At 36.0% G+C, this 25812-nt stretch overlaps 1 protein-coding gene across 5 annotated transcripts in view; it reads left to right on the forward strand.

Moving 5' to 3' along the window:
- The window catches only part of tp73 (tumor protein p73), a 59279-nt gene that overhangs the window by 28526 nt on the left and 4941 nt on the right, over window positions 1-25812 (forward strand). For all 5 annotated transcript variants that reach the window (XM_022670685.2, XM_015605501.3, XM_007247904.4 and 2 more), the window contains 8 exons: window positions 16518-16704; window positions 17305-17420; window positions 18660-18769; window positions 19202-19344; window positions 20078-20166; window positions 20435-20559; window positions 21948-22096; window positions 23013-23145. In XM_022670685.2, coding sequence (XP_022526406.2) covers window positions 16518-16704; window positions 17305-17420; window positions 18660-18769; window positions 19202-19344; window positions 20078-20166; window positions 20435-20559; window positions 21948-22096; window positions 23013-23145 — 1052 coding nt within the window. The remainder of the gene's footprint in view (window positions 1-16517; window positions 16705-17304; window positions 17421-18659; window positions 18770-19201; window positions 19345-20077; window positions 20167-20434; window positions 20560-21947; window positions 22097-23012; window positions 23146-25812) is intronic.

Consider the following 25812-nt stretch of genomic DNA (forward strand, 5'->3'; position numbering starts at 1 on the left):
CAGTCTTAAAGCACAGTGACAAAGCAGCCTGTTGAATTGTATGGTATTCAGGGATGTTACAAATTGATAATTGAAAAGTGAATTATTGCTATCATAAAACATGTAGTGAGCAATTTCTTTTTTAATTTATGTTTTATTTTGGTTTTGTACCATTATAACTTTTTTGAGCCTATTTACTTTTTCCTTTGGAGGTACTTACATTGTGAAACTGTGAAAGTGTTTTAAGGAACTTGCAAAAACTGTTTTTTTTGTTTGTTTGTTTGTTTTAGAAAAAAAGGCTTCTTGTAGAGGTGTGCCATAGCATATTAATAATATGACCAACATTTTTAAATATTGATAAAATATGATATTATAGCCTGAAATATCATGCCATATCTCCCACATTATGGTACTTTTTTTTAGCAAAAGAGAAATTCCCACTGTTCTCATTTTCCATTATATATCTACTAGAGACAGATTATATCTGTTCGGTATAATTTATTTTATTTTAATCCTGAGTATCCTGGATATGAGTTCATTATTAGTATTATGACATTTTGGATCATTGACTTCTGTTACAAATCTGATAAAATTCTTGTATTTTTTTAATATTTCAGTTACGTATGTGCCATAACATACTGCATGCAATAATAAAAAGTAATTTTCATTTTGTTGCAGTAGTTTATTCTTGAAATGTTTTTTGGACTTGGGGTGTATAGAGAAAGATGATAACGAGTAAAAACTTTTATCGAATAGCCCTTCTCTGTTCACCTCCAGCATTCCAAAATACAGCACTTTTAGCCAATGCTCACAACAGGCTTACAAAACTAGCAATAGGGGCATAGTGTGGCCCATGCAAAGAAATAATTATTTTTACAACAGTAACAAGCTCAAAGTAGCTCCACACTTCAATGATAGAATTATTATTAGCACTGACATTTAAAACGGGGTACTGAAAACTTTGAAAGAGCACAGATACAGTAGTTGGCAAAATGAATTCTGTGAAGGTGCATGTATATTACAGGGATATTTTCAGCAACAGCTGGAATTTATTCATTTCCACAGAATTAATTTTGCAATTGTTTCTTAAGTATCTTACCTATTTGATCATGCTCGTCAGTCAACGTATAGTGACTCAACTTCAAGATGGCAGCGTCCGTAGAACTACCTCAAGGTACTGTGTATATAAATGATCTATTTAATAAATTACCTGCGCCCTTTCAAGGTTCTCAGTATCCTCAAATCCTCAAATTTCTACCAATGAAGTGTGAAGCTACTTTTTTCACACTTTTTTATTTATATTATTTTTGCATGGGGAATGCTATGCCCCTATCACTAGCATTGTAAGCTTGTTGGGAGCATTGGCTAAAAGTGCTGTGTTTCTAAATCCTGCAGGCAAACTGAGGTGGAATATTCCACTAATGTTCATACTTGTTATCATGTTTCACTACAACCCAAGTGCATTTCACACCAGATTTCTCCTTTAAAACACCTTATGAGGTTCCTTCAATTTTAAATGAAAGAACCGCCAAACATTCCACAAGGACATTTTTCTTTTAGCCTTATATAAGGAACTTAATTTCCTTATTCTTGAATTCATATGACAGATAAATACTAAATTATAATACCATCTTTGTTAAAAAAAAAAAGTCTAAGTGCATTTTAAGAAGAATTGTTTTCTTCTTAAATACAATGAAATATAATGGTAAAAAAGCCCAGTGTCTCTAAAAGACTGTAAAAGAACATAGCCATGCTTTTGCACATCATGGCAAGTCAAACTGAAGATCCAGGCTTTTCTCAAGAAACAAATTTGCCCCAGTATCCAAAAAAGAGTCATAGTATTAGGATCACATTAGCTTAATTACTCGTGATGCTTGCTCTAGCATTAAATAAAGATTTTTCTATGATATGATGGTTATCACATGCTTAGGAAACGCAGCCCTAGAATCCATTTACCTCCAGTTTTCTCTCATGATAAATTTATATAGGTTGTTACACACTGATTATACTGGAAACATAGTAACTGCTTTTCACTCTGTTAACGAGCTTAGTGACCATTGTCATCCTGATTGGCCAGATAAGGGGCCTAAAGTCAGATAACCCCCAAACAGAGTGGTGAAGAGGGGTCTGTTGACGGGGAAACATAACAACGGCACCTCAGTCTCAGATGTGGTTTATAAGACATCTCTCTTTCTGAAGGGAACACGTTTGATGCATACAAATTAAGTGTCTGCTTATCTTATGGCATCTATTCTAGACAGGCATGACTGAGCATTTGCTACACAAACACACACACACCTATACGGTAGAGTGGGGAATACACCTTTCATGTTTAAAATGGGCCTGCATACCTGCTGTAACTGAGGGGGAAAAGTGTGCATAACGCTGCAGTGCTGGGATTTGTTAGCTGCAGGCAGTGCTTGTAAAGTGAACAATGTAAAGTGTCTTGCTGTGGAAAGATGAACCATTATTACTTTGTTGTTTTACAAGGCTTGGAAGAAAGATGAGCCAGCAGCATTCTAAGTGGTATTTTTTAACATGTAACACATACTGTATACAGACAAGTTACTCATTCTTAAGACGTTTAGTCTCAGAGCTTTCAAACTTTAAATAATGCAAAAAAAAAGTTCATATTCATAAAGTTTTAAGAGTTCAGAAATCAATATTTGGTGGAATAACCCTGTTTTTTAATCCCAGTTTTTATGCATCTTTGCATGTTCTCCTCCACCAGTCTTACACACTGCTTTTGAATAACGTTATGCCACTCCTGGTGCAAAAATTTAAGCAGTTCAGCTTGGTTTGATGGCTTGTGATCATCCATCTTCCTCTTGATTATATTACATTTTTTTTTTAGTTTTCAATTTGGTCAAATCAAAGAAGCTCATAATTTTTAAGTGGTCTCTTATTTTGTTCCAGAGCTGTATATGTAGACAAAAATATCTTCGTACAAAAACCTTCTGTCTCCAAAATGCCAACTTTCATATAAGTAAAACATACTGTAATTTTTTTTAACAAAGTAAATATAATGGATTTTGAAAAAAATGACCAGATTAAAATAATTTAAAAGGTTTTGAATTGAAGGTAAAATAGTGCATTTAAACAAACTCAGTAATCTTATAAAAGCAAAAAAACAAATCAGATTTTGTAATTTTGTAATGTGATCAAATGCATTTAGCTTTGTGTGTGACAAAAAGTGTATTTGAATGCTCTCCAGAAACTGCAGAATATCTGAAGATTTTGTCTTTTTTTTAATCTGATAAACACGTTTTCACATGAATTTATATTTATTTTCTAGTTTGCAATCAACCAGTAATCTCACCAAGGTGTCAAAAATATGGACATTCATTACTCAGGTAAAAGTATAGATACTAGGGTTTAAAATACTTCTCTAGAAGTTAAAGTTTAAACTCAAGTATTTTACTCAAGTAAAAGTGTAAAAATACTGGTTTCTAAACTACTTAAAGTATAAAAGTAAGGGAAAAATGCTTTTAAGAACAAAATCTTCCAAACACATTTTTCTAAAAGCCATGATGACTTTAACGTTACATTAAAATGTTAATGTTGAAAAATTTGGGATGCACTAGGTTGCATGATTCACCTGCAAATATTATACCCTTTGAAAATACATGCATTTTATTACAATTAAAATATATTAAAGAAGCTTAGTTGGAACATTTCATTCAAACTCTGAAACACACTTTACCAGCAGATATGATCCTTCGTTATTTATGGTATCTTATAGAATGCAGTGCTGCTCTTCTGACATATTTCTCTATACTGCTTTAAAGTCAGAGACAAGCTTATTTTTAATCAGCTCTTGTCCTATTATGTTATGTTTGCGGGCAGATTCAGACACCATATACATGTGCTTAGAAATCCGATTATATACTCAGCCATAATCCATCTCTTTTATCGGGAGATAAATCTTAATCAGATTTATTGGTTTTAATCTGATTTCAGAAGTATTTTCAGAGTATGCTGTTTACATGACCACTTGTATAATCAGATAACTAAAGAATGTGATTATTAACTTGATGTATTGAAGTGATGACAAATGAATATAAACAGCTGTTTAAACATTCTGGTTATGTATTCTGGATTTGATGCAACTTTGTTGAATCAAGGCCTCGACGCTGTTGACGCTGTTAGAGCAGTGATTTCTTGGCTCCAGGCTTTAACAGTAGCTTCTCCATGACAGATTCACTACAGAGAAAACATTGACTTTCACTGACTGTGTATTACATGGTGGCTAAATACTGCTAATATATCAGCTTGAACAGAAATTTGTAGAAATGAGTTTTTTTGTGGTAAAGTTATATTTAATCTCATATTTTCATATTTAATCTTCTTTTTTTTTCTTTTGATGAAAATGGTTGGTCCATTTATACAAGTGTGTAAAGGTTTTTTTGTTTATGGGTTATGGGACATGGTTGGACAAATCTGTCAACACAATCTGTTGACACACTAAAATAAACAAATAGTAAGAAAGCCTCAGTCTTTTAGATATGAGAGCATTTTTAACCAACATGTGGAGCAAAAATCATTAGTTAGCATTTGAAGACAACGGACATCATTTACTTACTGTTCTCACATTGGTAAATGATTTCTTAAACATTTCTGTTTATAACACCTTTATGGAGTTTTCTAGTTATTCTGACATTAAGCAACATTTTCTTACTCAGGATTTGTTAAGTTTTCCATCGTTTAAGATATGAATGGGGATTTCAGCTCAATAGGTTCACTGCCAATATGAATTGAGGTCGGGGTTAACATTAACCTTTCCATGCAAACTTAGTAATGTGTTGTTGAGCAAAACTTTTATAAGATAAAATGTCCTTTTTAGAATTCCCCACATTTAACTCCAGCTGGGCTTAAACTTATTTTTTCACTGTGTGGGTTATAAGCACTCTCTACACTCTCTGTAGGGGTATCTGGTTAATGATGTTACTTGGCATGTACTTTCTCTACATGACATGTTAGTCATACACATTCTACTGTACATAGGATTAGGTCAGAAACAGCAAAAAACAAACAAACGGCAGACTAATAGGGCCGAGCCGAGCGTGCAGTCCTCTACAACACTGACTATTCTGCAGTTTCATTTAGCAGTTGAACAAGGAACTACAGCTCCTTGTGACAGAGAAGCTTCTACAATGAGCCTCGCACAGAGATGGCACAGAGATGGCGTTAGGGATAGGCCCTACAGGATTAGCTAAATTTGTCTTTTCTCAAGAAAAAAAATAGAAGAAAATTCTTATGAATATAAAGCGTATTAAAGTTTTATTAATTTGCAATAAAAAAACTCACGTCTAGTTCACAGCTAATTTTGATGTTTATTTGTGTTTAAATTGCTGTGAAGCAGCTTTCTAACTCTTTCAACAGATATATTTTTTTCATTTCAATACATAAAATCTCCATTAAAAATGCTGTGAAGTCCAAGTATTTCCTGTCTGAGAAACTGGTAAATGAATTTTACACTCCTAAATGAGTTGATAGAATTTTTTGCACCCAAAAGCTACACATCAGACATCCTTTCCTGTCTGCTATCAGTGGTTTTCACCTGATCTAAGTCATGAATCTTGATTGTTATCATGCTTGTAAACTACAGTGAAATGAACCAAACCCACAACTCTGTATTCAATCTGCCAGTGTTCAAACCACTGATTCACCAACAATGTAGATTATTGGTGCACTAAATATTGGCAGAGCTGACAAGCATTTGGATCCATATGGCTACAAGATCAGACACAAATCAAGGCATGCAGAGACAAGAGAAAAGGGAGTTTCATTCGACTATTAGGACACAGCCTTGCTTTGCCTTGTTCCCAGTTGGTAGTTGCTTTCCAGTGTTACCATTTTGTAAGAAGGAAATTATATATTTTTTGCACAATATTTAGACAGTAAAAAATATATTTTTTATGTTGTTCTCCAGCACTTTCTATAATAGCTGTGCTGTAGACCTACCACTAATAATACAAAGTGCCCTAAATCTAAACCCACAGGCTGTAAAGCCTAAGACTCTTCTTTACCTTTCGTCCTGCCCTGAAGCTCATTCAGTGTTTACTCAATCATCTATATGTGTATATATAGGTTTGGTCCTCCATAGTATCCATTCAAAACCCAGCAGGGCTTCTGCCAGCTGCCCTAACATCTCGGTGGACCAGACAAACCTTCACTTTAGCTCCTACAAGAAAGAAGATCAAAATTACGAGGGATTACTGCCAAGCCGTGTGGAATGCTAAGTGTTGAATCTCTAATTCAGGGAAGTCCCAGGTTTGAGACAGAGGATTTGCAGGATGTTGTTATGTGGGATTACTATAGGAGAAGTGAGTGAGTCACTGGGAGGAAAGCTGAGGGGTAAAGTAGGCGGTTATGGTTTGACTTTGAGTAGCCGCAGGCTGCAGGACCAGATGCATAGGGGCACATCGACTATAATCTGCCTGATCTATCATGTGCCATGTAGTGCTACTTGAGACAGCAGTCTTCCTTTTGACACTGACGTCTTGCACAGGTCCACAAGTTTAAATCCAAAGCCAAGCCGACCTGCAATAATCTATTTTTAACGTTTCATTGCCAAATCACTTCCATTCATTTTTGCCAACCCATAGTGCTTAGAGATTCATTAGCCTGAAAGCCACCAAGATGCATGTTTTTCTTTCTTTAGGGTAGGTTGTAAGTTTGAAACCACAGCCATTCTGATCTGCACTCATCTGTTTGTTGTTTTTTCATCCCACATTCCACCCATTCAGCTGCACAAGAAATGCAGTATTCTAGTTATTATAGATTTATGTTATTTTTAAGGTTTGACACTGTATTTGTGCATTTTATGTGCATTTTATACCAAAAATTGTCCATGAGTATTCACGAATTCTAAATTGCCTTTATTTTGTCACTAATCTAATGACTACTTATTACTGCTTATTTGACATTTTTGGTTATTTTATTATGTTAAATTAAAAAAAGTCAAAGTAAAGCCGTAGACCAAAGTAACTTATCGAGTAAAATGTAAAAAAAAAACATGAACAAATGCAAATATTTTGTTAATATATTGCTTAAAAACATCCCATTTACTTCAGTACATTTAGATCATCACTTTCTTTTCTTAACATTCCAAAAAAACTGCAAACAGGTTTGCATTTTGCCTGTAGGTTGTGAATAGGCAAGGATAAACTTCTGCAAACTGAATAGACAACCATCACAATGACATCACAAACACAATGAGTTTAAAACAGGCCATTTTCATAGTTTAATTTCAATGTGTGTAAATTTGAATTGGCTTCCAGAAAGTTGCCCTGAACCATCCTTTCAAGAAGTTTTTAAGGATTCCATCTGAAACGTGACCCAGAATATATCTAACCAGGTTTTATATTGGTGGTTCTGAAGTCAGTCCTCAGATGTCCCAGTTTTGCATTCACACTTCTGTGACTCGCAAAGGTAAACTCTTAGTTCTTATTTGGAAACAGTTATCTAAAGAAAAAACCCATGTAAAGTGTTTTTAAAGAACCAAGAGTGGTTCTTCTAAGGAAGGCTGCCTAAAACTAAAGCTTTTAATTGTCCTTCTACAAGATTTCCCTAAATCTTTACATTTGTGGTTTTCAAACCAGTTTTTTAGGTGTTCCATATTCTATAGTCATTGCATTAATGCATTAATGCTGCAAGTTGTAGATTAAGAAGCACTGCTCTTGCAATTCTTTCCTTTATGAAGAAGCCATTCTTGAGCCATTCCTCAGATGGTCCATATATTGTGGGCACATTGTGATCTTACATGTTGGAGCAAAAATATGGACCAACTGGAGGAGCTTAAAGTCAGGTTTAAGAATTGGGTTGAAGTGGAGGTTCTTCAAACGTGGCAAATCTCATTTTGCAAATGTAGAACAAGCTAAAGCTTGCATGCACTCTAGAGAAAACAGAACATCTTAAAACTTTGACAATGTTTACATACAACATTGGACTATTTTATGAGCCATTTAATATGCCCATCATCTTGTTTTACCAGTTCTTGATGATTTGCTTCTGTGGATACAGTGTGTAGCATAGCCTACTATATAAACCAATCAATATATTATTAATAATAATACAGAAAGTTTAAAGTTTTATAATTACAGATTGCAGTCATTATATTTCCCTGCATGCTTTATTATCCTCCTTTCACCCTGTTCTGCAATGGTCAGGACCCCACATGAGCTCCACAAAACAGGGACTATTGGGTGGTGGGTCATTCACAACACTGCAGTAACACTGACATGGTGGTGGTGTTTCAGTAGTCTGATGTTGTGCTGGTATAAGTGAATCAGACACAGCAGTGCTGCTGAAGGTTTTAAACACTGTGTTCACTCCCTGTCCACTCTAGGCACTCCTACCTAGAGGCTCCACCTTATCAGAGATAGAATGTTCATTTGTTTCTGAACAGTTTGTGTTGGTCATGCTCTAGTCACTGATTGGTGGTCACAGGATGCTGATGGACAACACTGCCCTTACATCTGCCAACTATTTTACAGGCCTTAAACAGCTCTGGAAAAAATGACCACTTCAGTTTCTGAATCAGTTTCTCTGATTTTGCTATTTATAGGTTTATGTTTGAGTAAAATGAATATTGGCGTTTTATTCTAAAAACATTTCTCCCAAATTCCAAATAAAAATATTGTAATTTTGAGTATTTATTTACAGAAAATGAGAAATTGAGCTTTCAGACCTCAAATAATGCAAAGAAAACAAGTTCATATTCATTAAGTTTTAAGAGTTCAATATTTGATGAGAATCAATATTTGGTGGAATAATTCTGTTTTTTAATCACAGTTTTCATGCATCTTAGCATGTTCTCCCCCACCAGCCTTACACACTGCTTTTGGATAATGTTATGTCACTCCTGGTGCAAAAATTCAAGCAGTTCAGCTTGGCTTGATGGCTTGTGATCATCCAACTTCCTGTTAATTATATTCCAGAGGTTTTCAATTTGGTAAAATCAAAGAAACTCATAATTTTTAAATGGTCTTAAATTTTTTTACAGAGCTGTATGTGAACAAACTATACATCTTATAAAGAACTCTAATGACAAGTTTACCACAAATTGAATGCTGTTTACCCTTTTCCTCATTTGAACTCGTCTTGTCCTCTTAAACTGTGCCCACCGTTAATCCGTCCTTGGAATCAGATCGGATTCTGTCCATCGGCTCCAACATGCCGTGATATCACCGCTCGAATCATAAACATAAATTATGTATCAGGGTAAGTGATGAGGATGAGGAGGCTCAAATAGGAGCTTTGCTCCGAGCAGACATTCCAAAAGCTCAAAAGAAAACGAGGTGTCATAAGGGATGAAAATGAGTTCTAACACCCCAGCTTTTCCAGTAAAGACCCCAACACTTTTTTTTTTTTTTGATTATTATTGTTGGCGCACACATGGGGCAAGTCCAAGCACGTCTCAGATTTCGCCGTGTTCCAAGCCGCCGTTCCCAGCTATTACCCTCCTAGTCAGACGGCGGGTCTGAACACGCCCCACCCAGCGCATCCTTCCGCCCAACAGTCATAAGGGTTTCACATATAGTCAATATACTAGTGAATGAGCACACACACACACACACACACACACACACCACTATGGATAAGTTAAGTTAGTGTGTCTAACTCAATATTAATCCATTACAAGTAAAATCAAATTAAATACAAAAAATAGGTGCTTCGATGCAACGCTATACAAGAAACATTTTTTGTCCTTTTTGTCCACTTTTTGAGTGTAAAGAACCTGATGTAAGAGTCTCACACGCACATTGTGGCCTGCAGGTCAAAGCTGGCCAGTGTGTACATTTGATTTGGCCATGAAGATCCATTTTGAAAGAATGAATGAACTGTTACAAGATGTCTTTGTTCTACAATGAATTAAGGATACTCTAGGAATCCTATACATCAGTGATTCTTAAGCCAGTCTTGTGATCTTGATTGCAAACATAGGTTTCTAAAGAATCATGATTTGATTCCAAGATTTTAAGATAACAACGAGTGGGACTCCTATGGTAGGAAAGTCTAAAGTGTGATTGATTTTGCCTACCAGAAGGTTACCCTGAATCAAAAAATTAAAAAAAATAAATAAAATGTGAAAACAAACATACTCTTTCTAGACCCTTTTTACCTTTTTAAACAGATTTAGATTTTGGACTGAGGATAGGGTTAGGATTATGTTTCAGTAAATGGAAGTAGCATATTAAGTATTAAGTATTTCATATAACATAACAACAGTACATCTACAAAATAAGTAATGAATGCATCAACAGCATATCTTTACAATATATATATATATCTAAATTTATTCAAATGCTTCACTACTGCTACTGCACTGATTGTTTGTTAATGTGTTACTGATGCTCTGTTTATTAAACGTTTACAAAGGACCACTCAAATCAAAGTGTTTGCCAGTGCTGTCACACAAAAGTCTTGCATATCCATATCTCTATATTTGGCAATTTTCACTTTTTGACACAATTTGGAAGTTGGGAGTCCAAATTTCATAACAAATGGACCAACAAGAATCCTCCTAAATGACTTGGAATAAAATCTTTTTATGTTGACTTTTGGATGTCTTGCACAAAGTTTTCAAGTTTATTAGTTTCTGAAGCATTTCAAAAGACTCTTAATGCTTTTTAGTCTTGCACTTTTTCATTGTCACCCTTACAATTTTCCTTTCTGAACTCCTCGATGTGTGAGCCCCCATGCTTCCATTTACAGTAATCGTCAAGACCATCACCATCTGCTGCATATTTCCAAAGTTCGATATTCAAACTTTTCAGTGGAAAACAACTGTTGCTCGTCCTAACGCATGTTTCAGCATGCCTCCTATCCACAGGATCCAAAACAATCAGCATCCCGAAAAAATATGGAAATGTGCTCCACAGCCCTGAGCCTTCTAGCCGTGCCAGTCAGCAGAGGAGCTTCAGATGAGTTTGGACTTGTAGATTCTCTCATCTTTGTACGAAGCGGGTCTATGCAGCTTTACGCACTGCAGAATCATGCGAAATAGCTCATATAACATATTCTCAGTGAGATTTGACCTTCACTACTGGCTGACCTTTGGACAATATAGCCAGCTGTGTATTGGTCGGGTTATGAAAAGCTTGTAAGTGTATACTGAAGTTGGTCATGCCGTGTAGGATTCGTACAGTATATGATACTACATGCCTGGCTGTAGGCTGTGGTTAAACAGCCTGTGCTTTTCTCTGTCATCATCACTCTTAAACACTATGCCTTTCCCTTTAGGAAAATGAAATGATCCGTCAATCCAATTGTCTGCGCTGTTGGGAGGCACCCTGAATTTTCCCACGGTGTTTCTGAGGTGGGAAACGAACAGAGAAATGCCGGAGATGCATACATAGTTCTATTAGGGGTGTAACAGCACATAAGTTCTAAAGGCTTTTTGATTCTATTGAGCCAATGTTGTGAAACTTTTAGCTTACTTGGCTCCTACTGAAGCCTCATTTGAGGTGCAAATTGTTGAACACCAAACATGGCCTGTTTGATCATCCCCATAGTGTCATGGCTGGACAGGCACCGATTTATAAGTATAAGTAAAAGTAGAGAAGAGCAAAGTCAACATCGGTAAACAACAGCAAGAGAGAGTAAACATACCATTAACAATTACATACACAGGCAAGGCAATATCAGAGAGTCAAAAAGAAGGGTCGGTAAATACAAAAACATGGTCGGATATAAAAATCAAAGTTAAAACAGGCAGGAAAAAAACTTTGTACGAGGAAAAGCAATAAAAATGCTCAGCAAAGAGTGTGTGTAGTGAGGATAAATATATAGGAAGTAGAACAGGTGTAATCAATATTCAGGTGAATTGTTTCTGGAAAGTGATCGTGATCGTGAACGGAAGTGATGTCAGTGTGTGACGAATTCTGTGCATTGTAGTCCGGAGACTGGAGATAACAGGCAGGTCTGAGTTTGGTAGAGACCGGAGCCCTTTTAGCGCCAGGTGTGACACATTATACAAACTGTATGTCTTCTAAAAAATGTTTATTAGGCATGAACAAAATATTAAGCAAATAAATATTTAGCAAAAGAAAATATTTAGCTGAAAATGACAAAACACCATTGTGTTCGGCTAAATAAATGTACCAAATGTTTTAGTGTTTTATCCAACAGAGAAACAGAAGAGCTTTAAGGATTGTTTAATTGTTCAACATCACTTAGCATACTATAGTACCATTTACTAACCATTCACAAACTGGCTGTTTTCCAGCTGAAAGGTATGAGCTGTACATAGCAAGGAGGGTAAAGTTAGCTGAATTACCTTAGCCTTAGCCTCACCGAAAGACTGGTTTAATTTCTCTTTTTGAAGTTCATCACATGTGACTTGAGTAGCACTGCTGAGGTAAATTTATAATTAGAGTAGCACTACTCAATTACATTCCTGACATAAATTCCTCTGAAAAAGTACTGCACCAACAGTCTATTTTCATGCCTTGTGTCTGCGTCCTTAAAACAATGATGGAGCTAATGTATATATCTATGTCGATGAGCATGGAGGTCTCAAAATTAGGTGTGTTCAGCTAAATTTCTTGCTTATTGTTATCTTGGTAACGGAAAATACAGGTATGCCACTGACAAATGTTCACATGTTCATTGCTATCTTGTACACCCCTTACTCGTTACACACACAAGGACACGCAGCTGTGCACAAACCCAACTTTTACATCAACAATAAACAAAATACAATTAAAATATCTGTTCTGTGCTTAGTTTTTCATGATAAAAATTGTAGATATCTAAATAGTGCTTACGAAGATATAGAAAATTTGAAAATGGTTCCAAAAAAGCATCAAAAGAGTTTGTTTAAAAATATATATATAGTTAGGATTATCCTTTACACCTGTAACATTCAGTCTTCCGAAGGAACAGTGTGTGTGTGTGTGTGTGTGCATGTGTGTGTGTGAGCAAGCTTCGGGCAGCTCCGGCAAGCTCTCTAGGTTTGCGGGTGGCGTGCTACAACACGCCCAGTGGCCTGGCACACACACCATTATCGCTCAGGCCCATGAGCCTGCCTCAACCTGCACTGGTCCAACGCTTGCTTTCTCCTTCTTCTAACTCCATCATTTTCTGAAATGTACATCCATTTTTTCTTCCCTTATCTGCATTTACTTATTTTTTGTTAGTCCAACTAGTTTTGTCTTTGTTCACACTATAGGGAAATTCTGATTCTTTAAATCTGATTTGTAGACTGAACGTTCAGATTCAGCAATCAAATCTGATTTGTATGGTCAGACTTTGGGTGGATGGTGGTTAAAATATTGGTATAATGATATTTTAAGATGCTTTTACATCACACTTTTTTAATATATTAATTAGAAATATTATAGTCATGATATTTTGACATGTAGACAAAATGCATTAGTAGCAGCACTGATGACATCCATTATACTCTTAGAAATGAATATTATTTATTACAGTATTATAAAATACTGTCATATTGCCTACATCTGGATCAGACTGTAGTTTTATTTGCACATATAGCAACAATGTTTGGAATTTTTACCGTATACATGAATACATTAAGATGGGGAAAGCTAAACTAAGCAAAACATACTGCATGTTGCTTGTTGAGGGTTTCTGTGTGGACGGATCATGCTCATCAGCATGTCATAAGCAGCCGGAGTCCGAGAGAACACAATTGGTCTTGCTCTCTCTGGGTGGGTAGATGGTGTTCTCTCCTCTCATCTCTCCTAAAATGACATTGTTCAGCACAGGCATCTTGTTCTAGTCTTTATCCACCTAGTGGTGGGAGCATTACTAGTGATGGAGGAGTAAATGGGGTAAAATTGTGGGGGGAAAAGACAAAAACATGCTAGTTGAACTTGTGACTTAACTATTAGTTAGCTTATGAAATGCTCTATAATCAGTAACATTTGATTCCACTGATTTCTACCCTTTCACTTATTTACTGAAAGCTACATCAGCACTGTGCATTCTGAAAAACAGACAAATTAATACTTTTCAAGACAATTGTGAATGATGGGTATAAATGAGGGTGTGTCACAGCTGGGCGTGTTCAGACTCCTCTCACTGCACACAGCTGCACAGAATGATTTATGCTTGTGTGTGTATATGTGTCTGTTTCTGTGTGATCTGACTGTCCATAGCTAACCCTAGAGCAGCTTCGGTGTCCAGCTGTTTATTATGCTAGCTGAACATAGATGAACAGAGGACATGGTAATATTGTTTAAAGGGCTCATACAATTTAAACATTTTCCAATTTCACATTTAATAGGCTGTTTTTGTTAGTGGTAGGAAAGACCAATATTTTCTATTATTAGCCACCCATCTCCCTTGCATCCCTTTTACATCCATCTCTTTTTTATATCGAACAAACATTGCTTTTCTACGGCCTCATTTAAATAACCCTTTAAGCACCTTTATTATTTTGCAGCGCACACAGGAAAAACCACATGAAAAAAACTTGTAGAGGAAAAACACAAAGGTAGCTTTTTAAAAGTGGTTCTATACTGTATATGTATAATGGTAGTAGGATTGCATGGGTGGATATATTCAATTATAATGTTTAAACCTTTTTTTTTTTGCAGATTGTTTTCCTTATTTCACATTAATTTTTTTATTTGATACCATTACCACTTGTAGTATCATGATACTTAATATTGAATAAAGCTTGCACATTGATGAAGCCTGGTCTGTAGCTTAATTGTAATGTCAGTGATGAACGACCCTGGTAAATTGCTTTACTCTGAGCTTAGCCTTAATCTGGTCCCGGAAAACTGTCTCCAAATGTTTATTGGACTAACTAATCTTGGGCAAAACTCACAATCTGAAGTTGGTAATGCTTTTGATTAAAGAACAATGTGCTTCTGTATGTGTAAAGATCATTATTTAAAATAGCCTCAGTTTTTTAAATGCAAGTATGCATGTTAAATGAGTAGTATTGATATCACTGGCAAGTTGGAAAGATACTGTATTCTACCTGCAGGCCATTAAAATAATATCAATTAAACTAGCAAGTATGTAAAGGGCTTGTAATGGCTGTAATGGTACAATAGCCAACATGTTTGATATTTATAGGAAACAAGCCTGTAATAAATGCCTTTATGTTCAGTAAAATGCTGCAAAATAGAACTGAATTAGGAAACAAAATCTCAAAATGCTAATTTTTACTTGAATGCAAAATGGATAGATGCTCTTGGCTTTGACAAGGAGAATATTGAATTGAGCATTAGTATGAAGTACAGTGTATAAAAGTAAAAAATACAAAGAGCACTAGTCTACTTTTTTGGAAACCTAGTTGGAACAACACCAGTGTTCTAGGCTCTCTTCATGTTTTTTCATGTTTTGTGTGCTGACGAGCATTACAGAATCTGAATCATATTAATTCAAGTCCACACAAAGTCCGTTTGTTCCCGGAAGGTTAGATTTTGGTTTCCTCAGGTGAATATTTGGGATGTCTTTATAGCATTAGACAAGTTCTAACTTGCTGTCTGTGTGTGTGCATGTGTATGTCATCATCACTGATCTATAAAGAAGTTGTGTGAGCCCTGAATCACAATTTAATTCTAATGTAGGTCTTGCAAAATCCAATGTGTTGCAGCATTAGGTTGACACTAAGAAACACTTTCCCTCGTTTTCCATCTAATATGGTCTGATAGGATGCAAATTTATACAAAATACATATGTGAGCAATTTAACTATATTTCGTTACAATAAAGAACAATAAATATACAATAAATAATCAAATACAGAATTTATTATTACTATTATTACTATTAAATTATTACTCCAGTAAAGTATAGATAACCAAAATTTCTACTTAGGTAGTGTAAAAAGTATTTGTACTTTTTTAATTACCACCTTTTGTTTCCAGCACCCCACAGCATTCTAGCATAGCATAGTCTAGCTTAGCTGAGCCTTACTTAGCATCGTAACAAAAATTATGTGAACTAACATATTTATACTATTTTTAATAAGTCTTGCCAGGTACTGTTACTTTCCTCTCTGAGTCCTTTCAGTATCTAGTCTATATGCTGGACGGTTAGCTCAGGAGTTGAATGAACATTGTAGCTAGTTAGTTGGGTTAGCACTTAGCTTAGCGCTGGACTAGCACACTGCTTCCCCACAGCTCCTCTTCTTTTGGTCAGCCCTTCAGTGTTTGTTTTTATTTTTTATTTTTTTGCCTTGCTTTCCCTCTCTCCTAAATTAGCCACTACATTTAGTTTATGTACAGTTTGTAGGCATACATATATAAGGTGTCAAGACAACAGTTATGCAACTATGTTGGGGTTTTTGTATGATCCTATTTATTTCACTTACAAGTTTTTTGCTTTTGAAAAAGGACACAACAGTGCTTTTGTTTAACAACGTGGCAATATGGCAAAGTGGCAAAGTACTAACACAAATATGTATATGTATGTATGTTATATTATTTTCGCCATATTGCTCACCAATACTATTTATATTTGTCTTTTACTGAGTGTTGATTCTAAAGTTTTTAGTTTTGACATTTCAACCATTATTTTACAGTTGAAACCATGTGCTTTTTTTCACAGTATTCTCCATTGCTGAAGAAGCTGTACTGTCAGATCGCTAAAACCTGCCCAATTCAGGTCAAGCTGGCCTCGGCACCCCCACATGGCAGTGTGGTACGAGCCATGCCCATCTACAAGAAAGCTGAACATGTGACTGAAGTTGTCAAGCGCTGCCCCAACCACGAGCTTGGGCGTGAATTCAACGAAAGTAAATATATAAGCTTTTACTGTATATTTTTATATATAATATATTTTAGAATGTTTAATAATTACTACTAACAGCCCTGTCTGTTTTTCTGTACTTCATTACTACATTTATTAAATAAATAAAAGCATTCAGACACCACCTCAATCCACAATTATTTGTTCCAGAATCAAATAATTTAATAATAGTAAATAATAGATCTCTATACAGCTCACATGATCACTACCTTATCTCATCACCCCCAACTCATCAACTCACTCAAAATAATTGTCTCAAAGCACCATCTTTCCAGAAAACACAGTTTCTCTCCTCCACAGCTCAATATTGGGGGCTTTATACTACTTTAGTCCAAACATTTATTTGGATGGTGTTAGGTATGGTGCCAACAAGTATTGAGTGTGCTCCTGAGTGTGTGCGTTTACACATCTGTGTCAGCAATAGGTACAATTTATAGTCGCTAAATGCATTATTAGGAAAGATGTTTAAAAAAAACCCAGCATAACTCAATCTTAAATTTTTGCCAGAGATTTGCTAATAGTGACCACTTGACTGAAAAAAACTCTAAACCTCTCTCTGTCTCTCTCTCTCTGTCTGTCTCTCTAGGTCAGTCTGCTCCAGCCAGCCATTTGATCAGAGTTGAGGGGAATAACTTGAGTCAATATGTGGACGATCCAGTAACGGGCAGACAGAGTGTATTTGTACCTTATGAAACCCCACAGGTTGGTGTAAAGTGATTAACATGAAACAAACACACACACACACATTCTATGTCAGTTAGTATACTGGTACTGAACAGTCCCTAACAGCCCACACGTGCAGATACATGCATTACCACAGATAATGTATAAATACATTCTAGCTCTGAAGCTCTCTGAAGTGTTAAATTCCAAAAGACTCTTAATTCCTATAATATAATTATGCAAATCTCAAAGAGTGATACTTTTGCATGGTTTTGCAGACGTGCTCTGACTGGTCTTATACAAGCCCAGTAATTACTGTTTTAGTAACTGGAACAGTTGCAGTTCAGACCAGTCATAAGATCCTCTTTTCACCTGGCGAGGACTAAGCTGCATTGTTTTATGACTGCTGGTACACTCATGTGCTGCCACCTAGAGGCAAGAATAACAACAGACTTTTTTTAGAATCCATAATGTCTGTCTATGGCTACGTTCACATTACCAGGCTGAAGTGACTCAAATCAGATTTTTTTGCACAATGTGACTGATTTTTTTCATTGCTGTGTGAAGGTGCCAAATCCAAATCAGATTTGAGTCACTTTCATATATGGTCATAAATCGCATACATATCTGATCCATGGACATGCGACATGAATGTGAACGGTCAAATCGGAATTCATGTGTCTTTTTTCTTTTAAGCATTGCTCCACGTGTCTCTCTCTCGTACCCACACATCTCTTGATGCAGCTGTGCAGCTATAGCTGAAAAAACTGCAAAAGAATGCAAGCAAAAACAATTTGTTGCTTGTAATGTCAAGGTAGCCTATGTGTCTGAAACATAAGAAATGCTGTATACTCAGACAGGAAGCCACCCTATCATGTAGAGACCTTCATCCCTACACTGCCATCTAAGTGAGATAGTGTGGCCAGCAAGGCATAGAGTCACCGTCTCTTGCATTTCAGAAACAGGGCATGTCTTCAGTTGGTTAAAGACTAATTCAAACAATTAAACAATCAAAATTAGGTGTCAGGGAATCAGGGAAATATGCACCACTACCAAATAGAGCAATCAATCTATATATTCTATAATTGGTTTGAGAAAATGTAATTTTATATATATTTATGACATTCTATGGAATTAGTAGCGCAGATGTGAAAGCTGAGGATCAGTTTGAGAGCTACAGGCTTAAACAGGCTAAAAGATTTAACTAAACTAAACTTGCACTCACTGTCTGTTAATCCCTCACTGTATGTCTGTGTGTTTTACTCTCTCTTCTGACAGGTGGGAACAGAGTTCACAACAATTTTGTATAATTTCATGTGCAACAGCAGCTGTGTCGGTGGAATGAACCGCAGGCCCATCCTCATCATCATTACCCTGGAGACAAGAGAGTATGTGTTCTTAGTATCCTCGTAGTTATCCTATCCATACTGTAGTGTTTGACTGTCTAGCCTTATAATGGGCATAATTTATAGTGAATCATCCTTGATAACATTATATGTGGGCCATACCTAATCTTAAGGTTGTTTGAGCAATGCTATAGAAGAACCACTTTTGGTTCCAAAAGGATAATAAAAGGATAAAGAATGTGAAGAACATATACATTACTAAAGAACTTTTACACTGATCCTTTTAACATTCATAAGGTTCTTCACAATATTATTGTAATTTGGGAAAAATGTATGTGTGTTTTTCATCTACAGTGCATTTCTCTGTGCTCAAAACGCACTGAAAAGACTATGCAGTAGCTAAATTATGTATAAGGAAGCTTCAAAAACATACTGAAAGTCTAATCATCACCTGATTTTCCACCTCTTTTCCAGCGGTCAGGTGTTGGGACGTCGCTCTTTTGAAGGCCGGATATGTGCCTGCCCAGGCCGAGACCGTAAAGCAGATGAAGATCACTTCAGAGAACAGCAGGCACTTAATGAGAGCGTAGCCAAGAATGGCAATGCCAACAAACGCAGTGAGTCAAACACCATATTTGGTTTTATATTTTAGCCTTATTTAATCCCTTGTTTAATTTCAGGCTTATTATTTTGATATTTATCTAAAAACGTCTTATGCAGTAACTCATACATTTACTTCTAAATAACAAACTTTACTGCTTAATTTGTATGATAATAATTTTAATAAACCTTTTGTAGTTAATGACACTAAGCTACATTATAAGAAAACATTATTTGATTAATCGATTAGTCAGCAGTTATTTCTACCATGCCTTCAGTTGCTTTAAAATAAAAAACACTGATAAATGTGGATTTAAGTGCCTTTTAAATACCCGGAAGATGTTTAAGTATGGAACATACTGATATTTAGTGAGTATATATGTAATATGTTGTGTTTGGGCACTTTTAGAGACACAGAACAAGCTAATTGTGAACTAGTGAGCAGCCATTATCCATTCTATTGTGCTTTTGTGGACAGTTTTATTATACAGAATAATCGTTGCAGCACTTATTGAAAATGAATTTAAAGTGAAGGAAGCATTTGGGTTTCCTTATCCATTACAATGTTGTTTTTGCTGTGTCTTTATGATTAGTTTGTGTAAATGATATCTGTTCTGATTGGCTGCTCTTACTGTCCCTTATTAAAAATTACTATAACACTGCGTAAAGCCTTAAATCAATAATAAAACTTGAAAAAATATATATTTTTGTGGGTCCCTCAACTAAACTTTAACGTTTTTTATTTAACAGATTTCAGACAGACCCCACCCAACATTCCAGGCCCTCCCATCAACATCAAGAAGAGAAGACATGGAGAAGAGGAGATGTACTACATCCCAGTGAGTGCAGAAATAAACCACAGTTTTAAACATACACCAGCAGATGGGAAGTTAAGGGTGAGGTGTGGTGGTGATCACCAAACACCTTGACATAAAGACACGCATATAAACTGTTCATTACAAGGAAAAAATATTGGTACACCTGTTAATTATTATTTCATCTGAAATTGAAGGTATTAAAAAAAAGGAGTTTGATCACCAGCAATGATGAGATTTGGTGGTCATGGTCTGTGCTGTGTTGATATAATGGTTTTGTGGTGTTTTGCAGGTGCGAGGACGGGAGAACTTTGACCTCCTGATGAAGATCAAAGACAGTTTAGAATTAGTGGAATTGGTGCCACAGCAGTTGGTAGACTCCTACAGGCAACAGCAACAGCAGCTACTTCACAGACAGTGAGTACACACTCACACACACACACACACACAAAAAATATCAGTTGAAATATGAATGGTTAAAATTTTCAACAAAACACTCATCAAAAATAGCCAATCAGCTTGCTGCTTACACTCAAGGTCAGAAAAGAGGTGAAAGCACCCCTTGCTGTGGAGATCTGCACAAGTACCGTAGCCATAACAAGTTGAAAATCATGTTTTGTCCTGATCCACTCTTTAAATGCTTTAAATTATTATTGGGGTTTGATTTGATCAGTGATTTAAAATATGTGTCAGAAATGGTAACTTGACCTTCAGTTTCAAGTATTTCAAGTATCTTTCTATTGACCCTGAGAACCCTATTTGACGCAAGGAATACGTCAACGCACCAAACGTGATTCATACATTGTGACAAACAGGGAACCCTATTGTTTCTAAAAAGTAGCAAGTCTTTTTAAGAAATCTATTGTGAAATGCACCCAAAGAATATGCTTAGGCCTTCATATTTCCATATTTACATGGATATTCTTTTATTATAATGTCATTTTTTGTCTCAAAACACCATAATCCATGTCATAATTTAACTCTGGGGTCTGCGGTAAATCTGATGATGTCATTTCTGGTGCTGATTTGTTAAAGAAATAATAAAGTAATAATAAAGTTAACTTCTAGTGCTTCTAAAATATTCATATGAGGTATGAAATCAAATAGCATTTAAATAAACCCAGTAGTGTCCAAAAATACAGTTTAGAAACTGCCAGCCCTCAACATCAAAAATAATTAATCTGCCTTGTGCTGCTCATCTACTCTGTCACAGTAATGAGCCATGTAATGAACTATCATCAAAATTATTATACTATCAACTAATATACAATCTAATCTAACTATTACTGAAAAGAACATTCTTGTGTGAATTGATTTGAAGTCTGTACATTCAAAAATAAGTAAAAAAAAAATAAACAGGCTAAAATTTTGATCAAAACATGATCAATTCCATGAAGAGTTACAAATTCTGGAAGGGTTTACATCTTAAATGATGATATTTGAGCAACTCAATGTCTTTTGGTATAAAGAAAAATAATAGGATGTGGCTGTCTCTGAACATAACTGTGTTATAACAAGTTAAAAGAGAACTGACAAAAACAGAGAAAATACACACCAAAATAGGCTGCCCACCAGTGTTTCAAAGACGGCTGCAGAGTAAACAGACTATAAGGACTTTGCTGAACTGCTGAGCTATTCATCTTCTAGCAGAAACACACTGTATCTAAGGATCATTATGTAGGGCAGATGCCTTTTTCCATCAGTGTATTACTCTATGAATTACATAGCAATTTGCTCAATAGAAGTTACACACAGGCCTAAACCTGTACGTCTCTATTTGTTTTTCTGATTTGTGTAATTTACAGGGGTCATGTGACCTCTCCGTCTTCCTATGGGACACCAATGAGCAACATGAACAAAGTCCATGGAAACATCAGCAAGCTTCCCTCAGTCAACCAGATAGTGGCTCACCAGACGCAACAGGGTGCAGGGCCCTCCAGCATGGCACACATGGGTAAGAGTTTTTTTTTTTTTCAATTCTCCCATTCAGAAGAAAAGTGTAGTGATGCTGTAAACTTTGCTTCACTTATATTGTTTCGATTAGCTGCATGATCTCATGATGAGGTGGGGTTGTGATCATTCAACATTTTTACCTCACTCTTGTCACTGGAAGCAATCACATCCTTACAGAAATACTTTATATGCAAATATGCTCTGTAAACATGCAGCTTGACCTTTATATGTACTTTTTTAAATTCCATGTTCTAAAGTATGCATATCATTTGATCTCGCATTTCACCATGTCGTCCCAAGTTTGTCTGTTGTGAGTGTGTTTCCGGGCACTCGCGCTTTCACTCTGGCTGGTTCAGCAAGGGGGCTAATCCAGCAAGCCACCTTTCGAGCCATTAGCTACTTTCTCACTCTTCATTTTCCTCCAAACTACCAACACAGCGTTGCTGTGCTAAAGACTATCTTGCACTCTCTTTCAGTCTCTCTCACTAGCCTGAGATAGTATAATACAGTTATACAGTAAAAAATGTGCCAGGACTAAACAACACTATACATTAGTGTCCCCCTGCCAAACATACAGGTACATTCCAGCATTTAAACTAAATGAATCATGATTTTAATTAATTGATTTGTACATTTTAACTGTACAAGGAGAAGAGAATAAGAATAATAAAATGAATAGTAAAATAAAATTGTACTGTTGTGCAAGTTTTAAGCTATGAGCGCCATGAAAGCTGTACAACCAGCATCTCGAAGCATGACCAGATTAAAATGTAACTATGTACACTATGTACATTATGTACACTACGCGTACATAATGCATTTGCATTTAATTGATGCAATCCCAGGTAAAATGGGGCTTATGTCTTTCACTTGTACATGTTGTGTATATGCTATATCTCCATCTATGTTCTCTCTAGGTGCAAACATGCTGGGCGGCCACCACATGCAGACAAACGGTGACGTGAATGGAGCGCACTCAGGCCAGTCTATGGTTTCTGCATCTCACTGCACCCCTCCCCCTCCCTACAACCCAGACCCCAGCCTCGTCAGGTACTTCACCCTGCAGTAGCATGGCAGTCGCTCACACACGGGCACAAAATTCACAAACACACTCAGACAACTTGTACTCTTTTGTGAAGACTCAATTGTTACTGCTGTTACCGGTTATTCAGTCTACTGGGCCAAAACAAACCTGTTTCATCCATGTCCTTTTTTATTTCTTTAAGGATGCTGTGATTTGTTATTTTAAAAGCAATCTTTGGCTATTTTGGAGAACTGCACCACAGACTTATTATTGTCTGTTAAGCAAAGGGACAGTAGGAAAGATTGACTGTCTCTAATTCCCATCCTTTTTGTTTACTTTTTTATGTACATAATAAGATTTAAACTACTTTTTCTGCTGGTCAGAAAAAAAGTGTTGAGAGAACTTTATGAATGCTTTCCAGTCCAACAAGTCAATAGAGTATGATAACTATTTAAAGAAAAATGTTTTACTTATTTTTGTGCATGACATAAAAATGCTGTGTTGTGTAGCTGCACTGTACATTCAACAGTCTTATGCAAAACTGTGGGCATTTGGTTAAAATATAATGTTGATTTTTGAGAACACGTATGAATTCAGCAAATAAATAGGAATGATCCTCTAAAATGTACTAGTCCACTTTAATACTGGAGTGCAATAGGCACAATGTCTAATGTCGATGTCTAATATTGTACCAGTGTTGAGTTAAAAGTAGTTCTTATAATTCCCATAATTTAAACTCAAATTTTAAATTATGTAAAGAAATGTATTTTGTTTCTCAGAAAAAAAATCATACTCTGTGCAGAAGAATTACATCTGTAAAGGATTTATGCACCTATTTCCATTTATAAAATTGACAAAATTATTAATTTTAACCAATTGTCCAAATGTTTGCATAATACTGTAAGTCTAAATGAATGCACTGCAAAAAATATATCTTAGCTAGTAAAACTATATCAAATTTAGCCTAAATGTCTAATAGCATTCATTTTTGGAATTGTTTTTAGTCATTTGTATTTAGTGAAATCTATTTATGTTTATCTATTCTTTTTATTAAGAAATTACAAAACAACAATAATTAAATTTCAAAGAAATCATCTAATAATTATTATTACCATATTATTATTATAATGTAAAAAAAAGATAATTTCACTAGATAAGATTTCTTATAATTATTGTTTACTCTAATAATATAATTACAGCTATTTTAAAATGTGAACTACTAGATTTAGACTAAATTTAAAAAAATACTTTGCCAAGATACGCTTTTTTGCAGTGTCTACACCTATATGTAACTCACCCCCTTTTAATAGCAGACCTTACAATAAATGTAAAAATAAACTGATAGTGTTACTCTGGTCAAAAAGAGTAATATTGACCATATTTAGTGCATATACAGTTGTGGTCAAAAGTTTACATACACTTGTAAAAAAACATAATGTTATGGCTGTCTTGAGTTTTCAATAAGTTCTACAACTCTTATTTTTCTGTGATAGAGTGATCGGAACACATACATGTTTGTCACAAAAAACAGTCATAAAATTTGGTTCTTTCATAAATTTATTATGGGTCTGCTGAAAATGTCACCAAATCTGCTGGGTCAAAAATATACATACAGCAACAAAATTTGTCAATTTTGGTGATGTAGCGAGTTGTGTCAATCAAATTAGCTTCATGTCATGGCCTCTTCACTTCTTGTAAGTGATTCTGATTGACTACAGCTGTTGACTTCTCATGAGCCCATTTAAATAGGGCTCATTTGACCCAGTGATTAGACTCAGCTACAAAAGCTACAATGGGAAAGTCAAAGGAACTCAGTGTGGATCTGAAAAAGCGAATTATTGACTTGAACAAGTCAGGGAAGTCACTTGGAGCCATTTCAAAGCAGCTACAGGTCCCAAGAGCAACTGTGCAGACAATTATACGCAAGTATAAAGTGCATGGAACAGTTGTGTCACTGCCACGATCAGGAAGAAAACGCAAGCTATCACATGCTGCCGAGAGGAGATTGGTCAGGATGGTCAAGAGTCAACCAAGAATCACCAAGAAGCAGGTCTGCAAGGATTTGGAAGCTGATGGAACACAGGTGTCAGTCTCCACAGTCAAGCGTGTTTTACATCGCCATGGACTGAGAGGCTGCCGTGCAAGAAAGAAGCCCTTGCTCCAGAAAAGGCACCTTAAGACTCGGCTGAAGTTTGCTGCTGATCACATGGACAAAGATAAAACCTTCTGGAGGAAAGTTCTCTGGTCAGACGAAACAAAAATTGAGCTGTTTGGCCACAACACCCAGCAATATGTTTGGAGGAGAAAAGGTGAGGCCTTTAATCCCAGGAACACCATGCCTACTGTCAAGCATGGTGGTGGTAGTATTATGCTCTGGGGATGTTTTGCTGCCAGTGGAACTGGTTCTTTGCAGAAAGTAAATGGGATAATGAAGAAGGAGGATTACCTCCAAATTCTGCAGGAAAACTTAAAACCATCAGCCCGAAGGTTGGGTCTTGGGCGCAGTTGGGTGTTCCAACAAGACAATGACCCAAAACACACATCAAAAGTGGTAAAGGAATGGCTAAACCAGGCTAGAATTAAGGTTTTAGAATGGCCTTCCCAAAGTCCTGACTTAAACCCCATTGAGAACATGTGGACAGTGCTAAAGAAACGGGTTCATGCAAGAAAACCATCACATTTAGCTGAACTGC

This window comes from Astyanax mexicanus, chromosome 12 (genome assembly GCF_023375975.1).
Source record: "Astyanax mexicanus isolate ESR-SI-001 chromosome 12, AstMex3_surface, whole genome shotgun sequence".
NCBI lineage: Eukaryota > Metazoa > Chordata > Actinopteri > Characiformes > Acestrorhamphidae > Astyanax > Astyanax mexicanus.